A 16,203-nucleotide genomic window follows, 5' to 3' on the forward strand; every position below is an offset into this window, starting at 1 on the left:
GGTTTTTTTTCTCTTCAACAGAAGTAAGTGCAAAAATCCCAAAGAGCTTGTCCAGATAGTTGCACTTAGGAGACTCAGGGAGAGGGTCCATGAAACGAGGACTCGTTCGTTACTAAGAATTATCTTATCTGCACATGCAGATAGCAATGGTCTCAGCTATGTCATTGGTCCAGACGGAGAAAAAAGCAAACCTAGACTATTATGATCCCTTATACCAGAATCCTCTTCAATTACTGTAGAGTTCGTGCCAAATAAGACTTCGATGCACTTTTAGACTGCAACAGAAGATCCGCCATCTTGCTTCGTGCATTTACTTTACATGTAAAAGTGATGTCAGGCAATCTTCTGTGGCAGTCTAGTAGCATGATAATTTACTTGGCATGGACTCTAACAGCACTGCCTACCTGTATTCGCCAAATTAATTGGGCCAATTTTAGCAGAAGAATGCAGGTCCATTTTCCTGTTAAAAAATCATGCGCAACGTTTTACTAGGGCACCTGTGAGGCAAGGTACAAACATTTTCCAAATTTTCACTAATATCTTTTTTATGCTGGTTGCCAAAGTCACAGACATTTTTCAACTGTTGGTTCCTGATTTGAATTAAATGTTGCAAGAAATTTTAAAAATTAACAGCTGTCTCAATTTCTTTTGCGCGAAATAAACTTCTAAATATCAGGAGCAGAAGTAAATTGAATTTTGTAGGAATTTCAACATGAAGGCTCCTCAGAACACTAACAGAACAGAATAAAGTACCAAAGAATAATCAAAAACACCAAGTGAAAAAGACAGAATTCTGGAGGAAAGACAAAGGAAGGAACTAAATACTAGTTTTTTATAGAGATATAAGTTCATGAATATGAAAGGCAAGGGAGACATGGGGGAATAAAGGTTTTTTTCTATTGTTCATAATGTCACATCCGTGAACACCGAATCTGTTTTGTTACAGGAAAATATGGTAAAAAACTGTAGAGTAGGATGATTCAAATGTAACATCATTATGAATTTGTATACATGTAGTGAGTATGTGAACATTATTTAAAAGCAACTCTTCGGAGGGAGGGGAAAAAATATTTGTATTGAAACTGAGAGGATGTAACTTTTTCTTTGAATAAATGAACAATTTGGTATCACTGCATAAGATTTCAATTGACAAATTGAAATGTCTCAAGGTGAATGATTGCAAGCGGATAATTGAGGAAACAGATAGATAGCAGCAAGTTTCTCTACCCAAAAAAAGGGGGAGAAGGTGAAAAGAAACAACCTTGAAACAGTTGAGTGTTAGGTTTCTCTGCGAAAACAGGAAATGGGAGTTTTCTTTATGCAAGATTTGCAGAAATACATTGTAGGTACTTCCGTCAATAAAATTTGAGATTCTCTGAAAAAAACAGGCACCTTTGGTCAAACATTTGACACATAAATTATGAAATATAAAAATATAACGAAACATTTAAAACAGTTTAAATTACCTAAGTTGTAAGCACAAGAGCATTAATACCTAATTACAGAGTTAAACTTAGACACTAGATGAGAAAAACAGCACACAGTAGTACCTTTGGGTAACCTAAAACTACATTTATTTACATCACAACTCAGATCAAGATAGTAAGTTAAAGCGCTTTCACACAGTTTGCATTGAGCTGACTGAAACGGAAATTAGCAAAAAACTTTGTGGATGCACCTTTGAGTATTCATGCAAACATAGATGCGGTAAAAATTTTTCTGACTGTAACAAGCTTGGAGCTTCTTTCTTTAAGGGCGGAAGGAAAAATTGAGTGAAAAAACATGTCTTATGCACTATTCTGAAAGTGAAATAGATACTTCAAAAGAAAATGTTGATAAGATTGAAAAGTATTCGTTAATACCCTTGGGGAATAAAATAAGTCAGTGGAAATAATTTTTGCAGCTTGGTGGTCATTTTTCAAATGTAAAATTTTGTAAAAAAAAAAAAAAAAAAAAAAAAAAAAAAATATATATGTAATAATAATAAACAAATAAAAACAAAGTTAATTAAAAAGTTTGAAAAATAATTTCCAAGGGGAGGAATCGTATTATTATCATTGCTATTTTCAATACAGAAGCTGTCTTTAAAACAATATTGGTGTAATAAATTACTAAATCAACGACTGTGGGTGGAATAAAATACCTAGGAATTTGAATGGTTACAGCAACATGTTTTTTCCTTATTTCCAGTAAAATTTAGATTCTCAAACCTAGTAATTTTTTAATTTAAAGAAGACTTAGGAAGATTTAAGGTCTTTCAAGTGTAAAAGAACATTTAGATAAAAGAAACATTTTTCCTAAGGTTTAAAATAGATTCTTTTACAGATGAAACAACTTTCAAAAAGTTTATCCTATCATGAAATTAGTAGAAGTCCGAGTGTAAAATAGACCTCCCTGAAGAATACACTTATTTAAGGCAATTCAAGGTTAAACTTTCATTATCACATGCTTAATTCTCTAGAAAAAAAGCATCATCATGCAGAGGCTCCTGTAGTTAGAGTGGAGACACACCATATACATGTGCGAATTCTGCGAGTTTGATCACATAAGGCTTTTAAATTATAGACTTGTTGTGTTAAATCTGAAAAAAGGGAAAATTCATTGAATTGATTTAAGGTGAGGCATAAGACACCAAACTACCTGTACACAGAACAACTTCCGTTGACTGTTCTGACAAGTAGCAGGCAAACTTGAGTACAGAAAAAGGGTAACCCTGCTTCTTCGTGAGCAGAATCAGTTTCGACTAGATTGCACAACTGACTGAAACTCAGATACCTGAACAACCCTCATTAAAGTTCAGGGCAAACTCACCTATGTAGTCAAAATGTTACGATGGAAAATTTTATTTAATGCCATGTCAGCAGCCAGGACAAGTTAGCTCAGTATAATTTAGTTTTCATTGATAAATAATTTTTACAACGGGTGTCCCAAGAGTCTTATCATCAACCCTTGTTTGAGTGGACAAATAAAGCCGGCAAAATCAAGATTGTGCGTGCATAAAGATCATTTCATTGGCTTTCTGGCGCAGTCTTATTGAGCTCTTCAGTTCAAAAATTCACGGAGTTGAAACAATTTTTAGGCAACCTATTCTTGTTACCCCTCAGAAAATGTTGCACCATTTCTAAGAAAGTAGAAAGAAAGCTGACCAGTATTAAGTTCCATTAAATTTAAATGTTGACGGTCAGTATTAATGTCAAATGTCAAAACTCTTAAAAGACACATCAATGAGGAAAGACAGGCATTTGAACGTTCTTGGATGTTGTATCAAGATAGTGCACACCTGTATTGAGTCCATGGCAAAACAAAGGATTACATTAATTTCCCACCCCTCTTGTAGCCTTGACTTAGCCGTAAGATTTATGCTTCTTCCGAATCAAAATAGAAAACATTTAAATGTATAATAGCGCTACAGCCGCTGGGGGCTTTGGAGGGCTGTAAGTCAAAAATTTCAAATGGCAAGGGTATGTTTTGACTTCAGATATGGATTCTACGCAAGAAGTTACATGGAACTGATATGGCGCACGGCCTGTTTGCTCCAAATTACTGAAGAACCCCATTTCCCCATAAAGAAGCCGTGTATTTTTGGAGAAAATAAGGGTTTAAAAAAAATTTGAGCAAACAGGCCGTACGCCATATCAATTCTGCATAACTTTTTGTGTAGAATCCATATCTGAAGTTAAAACATACCCTTGCCCTTTGGAATTTTCGACTTACGGCCCTCCAAAGCCCCAAAATTTTTGGGGGGTTCTGGCCCCCAAAATGTTGAAGCAACAGGGTCATATGGCACATTAATAAAAAGGTATTGACCTCTCTTCCCAGGTAATTTTTAGATTTTGAAATTTGAATAATTCGGCTGCTTACAGCATTGAATTGAAAATTGCCCCGAAAATGCCCCATAACTCCAAAAAATGGGGGTTTAGGGAAAAAGTGCATAGAACAAAATGTTCTTATTTTTTGCCGTAAATTTCGAATCCAAAGTCGAAACATACACTTCCTATTTGAAAATCCCGAGAAACAGGGGTCCGGGTCGCTCGGACTGCCCTGTCACAGCGAGAGGAACCGGGGGTACTTTGGCCCAGTGACTACCTATCTCCCTCTCTCGCGCATGGTCAGGCTGCAGCTGTCTCTCTCCTCCTTGGAATGCGCCAAGTCCGAACCACGGTGGTGTCCGCTGCTCTGCCTTGTCCTGTTGCTTTACCCATATCACCACATAATCGAAGATTGTCTGGAAAATTACATTGCCTAATTCTACCATAAATGCCCGCCATGGACCAAAGATTCTGCCGAGTTTCTCTCCTATATTTCCTTCCTGGTGGAACTCAATCTATATGTACATGTCATGTTCTTAGGCGACCTGTCACTCACCGTTCTTGGAACATGATCAAACCAGATATGCTATTTACTCAATTTAGGTATTATGAGCGACAGTCCCCTCAGTTTTCATTATTTTTCAGCCTCTCTTTCATTTCTCTTGTGATAGCTCCAGAAGATTCTGTCTAGTCCTTGACAGAAATCCATTTTGGTGCCTGAGGAATCCTCTGTGTGCAATCTTTCATGAGCTATACTTACTTCATTGCTGTAACTCAGAACTGCTCGAACTGGTGCCCCATTGCAAAAAATACAAAGAAAAGTAAATGGATTACTTACATTCCTTTTGAGATAGATGACTGGAAGTTTTTCGAGAAAGCCGAACACTCTCAATGCACCCGATCCAAGAGTCTATAAGTTGTCTGTTATCAGTCTTAAGGTTATCTGAGTGGACCACATCTAATTTAGAGATGATTTCCTTTACCTGAAGATACATTCAAGTAAAGCACAGCTAGATTAGTGTCAGAAATAACGATGAGACTGTGCGAGAGTCATCCAAAAAGTATGTTAATGAGGTTCATATCTCACAGACTAGAATGATGAATCAAATCCGTAAAATTGTCTGAAACCCTAAATCCTGAACTCTCCATGGAGCCCAAGTTTTAGAAATTTATATTAGGGGTCGTAGAGAAAATCAATCTTTACGCTGAAAACTCCCATCAAGATGAGGTCGTTCCTTCTCCTAAACAAGAGACTCACACAAAACTGTCTACAGGGTGTCTACTAAAATTTCATATTGGATTTTCCTGATATTTTAAATGAAATTTCCGCGAAAAAATTGACACTTGCTTGATTAAACAAAATCAGCTAATTTCATGAATTGAATCAAATTTTCACTTTCGCATGAGCTAAACTACATGTAGTTGAAAAATGCTTCTCTCGGAATTTTCCTATCCACGACCAATTTTCCTGATTCCTCTTAATGACATAAAATTTCCTGATATATTCCAGTTTTTACTGCTCTGGTGTCCTGAGCGTGGAGGCTAGAGAGATGGGTTCTTCCTCCAGCATTTCTGGCTTTTCCATGACTTTTTAAGGTTCTTAAACATGAAATTTTCTAACCTTATAAGGATAATGAGAATAAAAATGCTATTCATAGATAATGTTCAATGCTAGCCACTTGACACTGGAACCTGGCGGCAGGAGCTGCTTTTACGACTACATGCAAGATCCATAAGTACAGAAACAATGTCGCATAGAGATAATTTTTTCTGGTATAGTCCGTAAAGGCATTGACAAAATAAAGGATGTTTCGACTGGAGAGGAAGATTCAAGGTTTATTCAGGTACGGTGATTCTGTCACCCTACTTTAGTCTTTTGTCACTTGTTTTAAATCTATTTGACCTTCTACTGCCTTCGTGTTATTTTTTTGTCTGATTTATTTGTTACTGGGTTCTGCCCGTTAATAATGTAAGTAAGTAAATATATAAATAAATGAATAAAATAAAGGTTCAACAAAGAAATTTACCGAATTTTCATGGCTAATTAGACCTGTCTGACTCCCAAATTTTCTTCCACTACTCAAGAACTCATCATCCTATGACAACAATGTATACACACTGTTCTTGGATTTGCACCAAAAGATTAAAGAGGTGATATCTATTGGCTAAGATGAGACTTGTCAGTCCGTTGAACTTTGTCCAAAAATCCAACCCTGCTGAGCTACAGAGTTTATAAGGGGGGTGTTTTTCATAAAAAGCTACCTCTCCTTTGCCCACCTGCAGCTTGATTGTTGAAAGTTTGTGTAAATTAACTGAAAAAGACAAGACAACAGAGGATTGGAGTTAGATGATTGGTCGGCTTTGTCGGTCATCCTCTTTGTCTTTCCTATGATGGGCGAATTTGATAACAAAGGAACTAGGGGTGTTCAAACGAATTCTTGCCAGAACACTATCGGTATCGTCTCTTACCGAAACCTGTGGCAGTACCGACAGTGGCGATGATATCGTTAACAGCCGGACTTATCGGAGTTTTGAGAGCTCACACTCAATGCATTGTTACCCCGTGTGTCGGTTTGTCAGATTGCCTGGCGCGGCAGCACGTAAAATAGATGTACAAATGGCAACAGCTTATTTTTGTCAGCTCCGAAAACTCAGATCACTATCGGTGAGAGCACTCTTAACGTAACTTTTTCTTGACGGAACTGTTTCGGTAGCTTACCGACGACCGATAGAACAGCCTTAAAAGTAACAGCAACTCAATAGGTGATTTGAGCTTCTCATCGATTTGTCTCAACATAGGCATGACAATGAGGACAACTGATAAAGCCGACTAATCAAATGACTCCATTCCTTCTTTGTCTTGTCTTGTCCAATCAACTAATACAAAATTTCAACTAATTTCAATTATCAGACTGAAGGTAGTATTTTTCTATTTTAATTTTGAATGCAAAAAAGTTAAAATGTCATTGAATTATATTAAAATAACTTTGGGGTTCATCTTCACGTAACAAAAAACTCCTGTGTATCTTTGTTTCGAGAAACACCTCTCAAATTTTATGCTGTTAACTCTGGGACATCCTACAGAAGCTAATTTAAGTACAAAAGTAAAAGAGGAATATAAATACTGATGCTTGAGGACTTTTGGATCTTAAAATTAAAAGAGCATTTAGTCACTCACTCAAGAGATTTTTCTAAAATCAAAACTTACAGACCTCACTATATTCAGGGAAATAATATTTTATATGGTTCAGTTTGACTTGTTTTGTAACTTTGCGAGCCAAAGTACACGCTATTTTGGTTTCACCACAGGTATTTAAATAAGTATTACCGGCTGGACTTCATTCATGTATCCGTGAATGAGGCGATCGATTCTATTGAGGTCCTCTTGTTGATGGCTGCCAAGAGAAGATTTGACCTCAGAAAATAACTGTTCAATTTTTTGCCTTTCGTTTGTCAGCAAATCAAGTTGTCTTAAACTGAGATCTATCAGCACATGGAATTTACCTGGTAAAGTTCTGGAAAAAAGAGAGAATTTTCAGTAATCATGAGACTGTAAGACTTGCAGTAGCTTAAAAAACCCATCATTGATGGATGGCTGCAGCAAAGATGTTATGGAACAATAAATTGCTGATCTTACCGGAAGGATCAAATTCTGAAGTACCTATTTTCACTTTCAAAACCTCTGAAGTCCTTCATCCTAATCTAAAGTGAAGAAAAAGAAAAAAATAGAACATCTAGGTATTTAGACATGAAATTGTTTCCTGGTATTGCTGTGAGAACAGTTTTTTGAAGAAAATTATTAAGAGATGATTACGTACAGCTTTTTGCAGAAAATGTGTACTATGAAAGCGGAGAGTGTTATCTTCCTAATTACTCTTCATGAGGCTACTGAAGCAACTCATTCAAGGACCAATACAAATCTCTCGAGGCAATTTCCTTTGAACCTAGTGTACTCGGCTAACTATGCCTCTGATAAATTATCAAGAAAAAAAAAATATTACCCCCTTCTTCCCCATTGCCTGAAAAAGCGAATGGGTAGTTGTTTCTTAAACAGAATGCGTTGTTAAATGCTCAAAATGGTAGCTGCGCGCTATGATTTCCTAAGTCAGCATCCTTGCATTTTTTTTCTTTTTGGTCAATTACTATGCATTATTCTGAAACTAATGTTTCACGTTTTTTATAAATAAAATGCACCAAACTTAGTGGCTCCATCATTGACCGGGATTTTGAGGATTTGTTAAAATATACATTGTTGCCCTTTGATTTCCACCGATCTATGAATTCAACTATTCTCTAAATAATCCACAAGCAAGGGTGCAGAAAGTTTTTTGCCTTCACATTCTTGAGGCAGCCTTTCACATTGCTGTTCACAAAAAACTGAGCTTCACTTTTTTCTTAGCATAAAAGAGCGCGTTACACTGTTTCCTTTGCAAAAAGTAACATTACAAAATTTGAAAATATATTTAAAGCTTGTACGTAGGTAATTAAGAATAGAGCTGATGCAGGTTTTCATCACCACATGAAACGGAAAACTTACTGTAAAGATTTAGTATGGTAGAGGAGAGAGACTATTTTCAACTCGAGTGTTTCATTCGTCTTTTCAGGCACTGCACAGGCATTATTATTTAGATCTGGCATAGCGTCGGCATTATTATTCCAATCACACTCAACTTCCTTTGTTGCATAATACTGGTTAGACATAAAATCTTGACACTGCTTTTCGGTGCATTCATATCTTTTTGGGCTAAAAACATTGTGATCAATATTTCTATCTATACAAGGCATGTCATTGTTGTTTAAATCCACTGCTGGTGATACAGGTGAATAGGGCGGGCCTTGAGGAAGGCTCGAATTCCAGCGATCTGAGCGATAGTCTTGACAGCCTCGTATCATTCTTGGTCGGCTGGTCTGCAGAAAAGAATTGTTCTTGGGGCTTTCGGGCCTTGAAAAGTTGTACATGGAGGGTTTTGTTGGATTGAGGAGGTAGTTATTGCACCTGTATTCATTATCCTGAAAACAATAAAATTCCATATGTAAATCATTGGCCGTGTTATGCAAATTGAAAAAAAAAAACACTACAAAAACGTGGGAATTTATAAACAAACTGTGTAGTACATTATGAGTCAGTGTAATGGGCCATCATTTAAAGAGTTCTTTCGAATGATCACATACAAGATTTACAAAACCGTTATGCTATGATTAGGCATAAGATTCATTATCCTCAATGAACAAATAGCCTGTCATTTATATGACTTTATCAGGTATTCATGTTTCTTGACTTTGTTGAAAAGAGTGCATACATGGGTGTTTGATTTGATGTAAAACCTACACAAAGGTGAAAAATCTCAGCAGTACTTTAAAGGCTGTACATTATCATTTAAAGATGTTTTTCTACAAAGAAAAACGAAAAGGTACATAAATAAAACTCATTTGTAGATTCCATACTATTTTGTTCTGCTCACAAAATTTAAGGTATTCATTCTTGGCAAACTTCAACAACATCAGGAGATATTTTCAAATTAACAGGATTTTCTGACTTCCTAAAATGTTGTTCTTACCTATCATTTTTAAATTACTTGGCTCAGAGGGAAGAGGAAGGACGCTTGTGTAACTAGGAGCTATATTCATAGGCCTTCCACAAGAGGATTTTCTCCTACTGGAGACTTTAATGAATGATTTACTTTAAGAATACAGAATATTTAAAGACTTCTTTAACGCAGCATTGTAAAAAGGACAATTTTTAAGGAGCTTCAGTAAAATTCTTCAGCTTAACTTTAAGCATGCATCTTTGCAAAAGATTATGATTAAGTATCATTGAAAAAAATACAGTGTATGAAAGAAAACACATATATTGCAGATTTCGCAAATTTTGAAGTCGGTCCCCACCTTTTTTAAAATAAATCAAAATCACAGAATCCTTCTTTTTGTACATTACATTTTTTGCAAATCATTGTGATCTCTTGTAAAGATCTATTTTATATATGCTCAATTTAGCTTAAGTTTTGGAAAACTAGTTATTTTAGAAAAGAATGTTGCTGTTAGCAAGCGCTATAAGGTGTTTGCATTTCTGGCATATTTGAAAGAGGTCAACGACACAGACAAGCACAGACATTTTTGTCTTAAATTTCTTTGAAAATGGTGTGATTTCTGGTAAGAGAGTCATGATTAAAAAATGGTATGGTGATAATTGTAGGAAAAATCATGATTAAAGAATGTTTGACATAATATTATGTGTTGAATAACGTCAAAACAATGGGCAGTCTCTTTCCTGTACTTTGAATTTCTAATTTTTAGGGGTTATTGATGCCATAATGCACCCATCTATGCTGCGGTGTAAATGAATCAGAAACTGCCACCACCTTATTTTCTCCTCTAAAATCTCTAAAAGCTCGACCTTCGATACGAGCAGTAAAATGTTGTTCCACAATCAATACAATTTAAAAACATCATCATAATGTGCCTAGGAAATTCTATTCTTAGGCACTTCAGAAAATTATATACACTAACTTGTTGTGATGACTGTAAGAGCTTTTCGAAAGTTAAACTTGTGGAACCATCTAGGGAACTGATGAAATTGCAGAGCTGTTCTTCATTTGGTAAACACTCTCCTGAAACAAAAGACAAATTTGAGACGAAAAATGAATAAAGTCAAGGAAGGTGTCTACATTACGCCAAGTAAAGCAGTCTGAGCAACTTATGGCAAGTGCCATTTCTTTGTGGTTGAAGTCTTCAAACATTTTTAGAGCAAAATGCAACAGAGAGAATGTTTTGCCACTATGGCGTATCAAGCATCAGACATAGTTCCTTAATGATTTAGGGAATCAACTGAGTAAGATGACCAAATTCAAGACTTATTTAACATTTGTATTGGTTCCTCGTAAATTTGGACGGCTGAGATAGAGAGATTTCAAAAATAATTCACTACCAGTTATGTGAATGAGAAAAATATAAGGAACTGAAATGTTAGTAAAAATGCTAAAAACGGCCTCTAAGTAAGACCTCCACATTTAATGATTTTGAATCGTTTCATATTTTAGATTTATTTTCACAATTGCTGTAATTCATAGCATTTATACCAGCTCTGCTCTGAGACAGCCATATCTGAAGGATAAATGCGCCCATCTTTGCAGTAGTCTATCTGCAATGAACTATTCTAATCGGAATGGCTCTCTTTACATGTACCGTCCATAGAAAGATAACTGTTCCGAAAAGAATACTTTATTCAAGATGGACTTCTTTGGCATGAATGTGTCGAAACACACTAATAGTCTGTCTGCTTCCAACTGACTCTCGGTTTTAAACTGAAGCAGACAAACTCAGGGTGCTTCATAAAATACGGTGTAAACGGTGCAGGTCAGACATATGGCTCCTTTGAGGTTAGACTAATGCTAGTCTGTTTCAGTCCGTCCGACAGGTCAGACTAATGATAGGCTGGGTTCTATTAAACATGCTGATTTAGACAAATGTTAGACTCATGAGAAGTCAGTCTAACTGCTCAAGGTGTCCCATTTTTACTTGGGAAGAGAAAAGCCCAATTAAAGAGATACAGCAAACAAAAATTCTTTACATCATATTATGATGAACAAAATTAAACTAAACATCTGGTCAAGAACATCATTCTAAACATTTAAAGTAGACATACCTAACATTGGGTTGTTGCTACCGAAGTTTATGAGTGGGTATTGCTCCACTGGATCATGAAGGAGTTCAATCTGGTTACTTGGGTACACCTGTGATTGGGTAAGAAACACAGAAAAAAATTAAAAGCAACATCATTCACAGTTAGAGAATAGAACATTAATTGTCGGCTTGAAAGATGCATAAACTTAATTGATGGCATATTAAATGAATTTTTAAATGAATGAAGCAATGACTACATCAAAGGACTACGCATGGAATACCAAGAAATTCGGCACAGGCTAAATTTCAGTACCATTTGATATGATATTCCATTTGGCCTACTGAGCTCAATGAGCTTTAAAAATCGAACTGTCTGCATGTCAATCTCAAGAAACGGTAGGCTAAAAAGTGAATATTAAACCATTTTTTCACGCAATATCTGAAGGAGGTGTGATAACCTCTTATGAATGATGAAGGAGAGCTTTTGTCTCCTCGCAGGTTGGAAGGATAAGACCAACAAATATAATCAAATTCCCCTGAATCATCAGACTGAACAGCCTGAAGCACAGCGTCGACATAATCATAGTCCCAGTTCGACATTTTCATCAGAAAACCCGTCGAGAAGGCCGAAAAATTTATTGTTCAGCCCCACTACTCTCAAGATTGGCACAAAGAATGGTCGATCCTAAAAGCTCAGCATAGTACTCAAGAGGTCATAGAGAACTTTGTATCAAATATGATGTCTAAAATTAGCCCATGCCGGGTTCTTAGTGTACCATGCTTGATCCTTTGGTGTAATTATTGCGTCATTCACTCACTTCAACCTCAATGACATATCGACGGTGCAAGTCGGCAATCACATAACTCGGTTTGCGACGTCGCAGACTTCCTGTCATACTTTGTTTTTTAAACGAAAAACCACTCAACGGCAATTCTTTAAAACTGTCATGATTTTTCTTCATTGTGCGAAGAAAATTCTGCAAAAACTTCAAGGAATGATGTCAATTAGTTCTCCTTTAAAAAAATAAGATCGAAGCGGAGATTTTCAGACACCGCAAACGAGTTATGTGATTGCCGACTTGCACCGTCGATATTCTCAATCTTTTGAAAAATTTATCATCAAGTTAGGTTTGTACGAGAAGGGCTTTTTTTTTATCCGAACTACAGAGGATCGCAACGGAACGTATCAAATTTTTATCCCGTTCCACTGGCACCAGTGGAACGCTTGGACCACTCTTCCGAGGTAGATTGAGGTTGGTTCAGGCTGGTTGAACCAGCCCGAACCGCTACCATTGCGTTCCACGGATAAAAAAAGCCGTTATGTGTAGTTTTTCAGGACTGTCAAAGTGTTGGGCGAAAAGTTTGACCATCTGAATTAGGGTGTCAGCCCAAGCCCAATTTGGGCTATCAAATTTTTCCGGCAAATTTCTTCCACTTTGGTCTGATAAAAAGTTGAATTCCGTGTTGAGAGCTCTAATAAACCATATCCTCAAATACTTACGTTTCCTTCCTCCGCACAATGGTTCCTCCTGCACAGGGAATAAGAATCCATTTATAGAAATTGATTAGAATTAAAACCATTGAACTTCAGTAAATTTCTACTGGAGGAATGGAGGACCATTATTGGAAATAATTTGGAATAAGATAGGAATTATGTACAAGCAACATCTGATAAATAACCTGCCGATTGCGTGAGCTTTGAAAGAGGTTACCTGCGGGCTGTGGTTGACGGTTGAGATGATGATTTGCGGTGAGCAAATACTCAAAACTTTGACCTGATTAAGCTTCAGTAGCCAAGAGTCCAAAATTGCAAAGGTTCAGTTTTGTAAATAAATATTAATTAATGAATTCACTTACATTATTGTTTTGGCTGTGGATGTTCCTCATGTAGGTTTCCATCTTCTTGCAGAAGAGACAGCAGTCAGCAGTCACCACTTACTGAACGTAAAGATGGTTAAAAATGTTTACCGATTAAACGAAGTTGTGATATTAGTTACGCCACAAATTAGCAGCACAATTAGCAGAGCTTATACTGAATTTAAATCAATGAAAATTTGTTTCAAAAGCCAAACACAGGGAAATTTTAAATTTTAAATTTTTTGAATACCAATACTGCAATAACTAACGGTTTTTTTGAGTCAGCTGACCTCAGCGGACCAATGAGAGTTGTCCCTGGGAGCTAATGCTGAAAGTGCAGAAAATAACCTCAAAAAACTTCTGTTAGGTTTGTCTTTGTTGTTTGATTCTCGCTGTCTCGAATTAATGGAATACTTTTAATTGAGCAGAGATGACGATGACAGTTTTAACGGCTGATACTTAAATAAATTAAAATCAATTGAACGATCTGGGGACCGGCCGTGATTGCGCGTAAATATGCGTATTACATTGCATTAGCGTACGCATGGCCGCGATGTTGCTTTCTGCGAACGAATATCGAATATCGTATCGAATGCGATTATTCGAGTATCGCACTATCGATTCTTTACCATAGCTTCTAACGGGGACGTGGCCATATTCGATCATTCACAAAAGTTGGCAAGAAATCCGCCTCTGAGCCAGACTCCGTTCTTCTCGCACCGGCTCACATTCGAGAAAGGCTGCGGCTAGAATTCTTACGATCAGCGACCTTCCTCCTAATTTTACTTTAAAACTTTCAATCTTAGAGGAAAATGTCATAGGACCCGAAATAACGACCGTAGAATTTCCTTTCGGTTCATTACACAAAATTTTGGAAAAAATAATTTTCGTGACCAAAAATAAGGGTTTTAAAAAGGGCGCAGGCAAAAATTCTTATGATGAGCGACCTTTCTAATCATTTTACTTTTAAACTTTCAATCTTAGAGGAAAATGTCATAGGACCCGAAATAACGACCGTAGAATTTCCTTTCGGCTCATTACACAAAATTTTCGAAAAAATAATTTTCGTGACCAAAAATAAGGGTTTTAAAAAGGGCGCAGGCAAAAATTCTTATGATCAGCGACCTTTCTCCTCATTTTACTTTTAAACTTTCAATCTTAGAGGAAAATGTCATAGGACCCGAAATAACGACCGTGAAATTTCCTATCGGTTCATTACACAACATTTTCGAAAAAATAATTTTCGTGACCAAAAATAAGGGTTTTAAAAAGGGCGCAGGCAAAAATTCTTATGATCAGCGACCTTTCTCCTCATTTTACTTTTAAACTTTCAATCTTAGAGGAAAATATCATAGGACCCATAATAACGGCCGTAAAATTTCCTATCGGTTCATTACACTGAATTTTCGGAAAAATGGGAGAGGCGATGGAAAGGAATACATACAAGAAAAACGACTCGTACCTGTAAAGATCCACTCTGAATTTCGGAGGCTAGCGGCAACATGTACCCGAAGTCAAACGAAGAAACGCTTCCCAACATGTGCGTGAAACTTTTAATAATTATTCATTGATAATATTATGACGTTGATAAGGATATCAAATTATCACATTATTAAACTACTTTTAAACAATCACTACCTGTGCCACCCGCTGTACCGATTGAGATTGAAAATCGAAAAACCGAAATAACCTCAAAAAACTTCTGTTAGGTTTGTCTTTGTTGCTTGATTCTCGTTGTCTCGAATTGATGGAATACTTTTAATTGAGCAGAGATGACAGTTTTAACGGCTGATAATTAAATAAATCAAAATTAATTGAACGATCAGGGGACCGGCCGTGATTGCGCGTAAATATGCGTATTACATTGCATTAGCGTACGCATGGCCGCGATGTTGCTTTCTGCGAACGAATATCGAATATCGTATCGAATGCGATTATTCGAGTATCGCACTATCGATTCTTTACCATAGCTTCTAACGGGGACGTGGCCATATTCGATCATTCACAAAAGTTGGCAAGAAATCCGCCTCTCAGCCAGACTCCGTTCTTCTCGCACCGGCTCACATTCGAGAAAGGCTGCGGCTAGAATTCTTTTGATCAGCGACCTTCCTCCTCATTTTACTTTTAAACTTTCAATCTTAGAGGAAAATGTCATAGGACCCGAAATATCGGCCGTAAAATTTCCTATCGGTACATTACACAAAATTATCGAAAAAATCATTTTCGTGGCCAAAAATAAGGGTTTTAAAAAGGGCGCAGGCAAAAATTCTTATGATCAGCGACCTTTCTCCTCATTTTACTTTTAAACTTTCAATCTTTCAGGAAAATGTCATAGGACCCGAAATAACGACCGTAGAATTTCCTTTCGGTTCATTACACAAAATTTTCGAAAAAATAATTTTCGTGACCAAAAATAAGGGTTTTTTAAAGGGCGCAGGCAAAAAATGTTATGATCAGCGACCTTTCTCCTCAGTTTACTTTTAAACTTTCAATCTTAGAGGAAAATATCATAGGACCCATAATAACGGCCGTACAATTTCCTATCGGTTCATTACACTAAATTTTCGGGAAAATGGGAGAGGCGATGGAAAGGAATACATACAAGAAAAACGACTCGTACCTGTAAAGATCCACTGTGAATTTCGGTTCCTCCGCACTATTCCCATGACTTCTTCTTGATTCTCGTTGGCCCTGGGGTTAAAGCTACGTCTGGAATTGATGAAATACTTCTAAATGAGCAGAGAAGATGACAGTTTTAACGGCTAATGATTCAATAAATTAAAATTAATTGAACGATCTGGGGACCGGTCGTGAATTCGTGATTGAGTGGGAAAATGCATGGCCTAGACCGTGGGCCAGCAAGGGGTAACCCTCCCCCCCCCCCCCCCCCCACCCCCGTGGGAATTTTGAAGGTGGT

General features: G+C 36.8%; 1 protein-coding gene across 2 annotated transcripts; it reads right to left on the reverse strand.

Annotated features, from left to right (window-relative positions):
• Positions 1-309: 309 nt before the first annotated feature.
• Positions 310-13,864, reverse strand: LOC109042884 (uncharacterized). Of its 2 annotated transcripts, none has more exons than XM_072301585.1 (7): positions 13,287-13,864; positions 11,452-11,539; positions 10,317-10,417; positions 8,347-8,819; positions 7,138-7,324; positions 4,648-4,792; positions 310-1,375 (listed from the first exon to the last, which is right to left on the reverse strand). In XM_072301585.1, coding segments are annotated over exons 1-7 (1,038 nt in total). In that variant the 5' UTR covers positions 13,329-13,864; the 3' UTR covers positions 310-1,373. The 2 variants fall into 2 exon arrangements, with proteins under 2 accessions (XP_072157686.1, XP_018915397.2); XM_019059852.2 differs by having other exon boundaries at positions 310-2,581; positions 13,287-13,862.
• Positions 13,865-16,203: the final 2,339 nt, after the last annotated feature.

The sequence above is a fragment of the Bemisia tabaci genome, chromosome 6, assembly GCF_918797505.1.
Source record: "Bemisia tabaci chromosome 6, PGI_BMITA_v3".
Lineage (NCBI taxonomy): Eukaryota > Metazoa > Arthropoda > Insecta > Hemiptera > Aleyrodidae > Bemisia > Bemisia tabaci.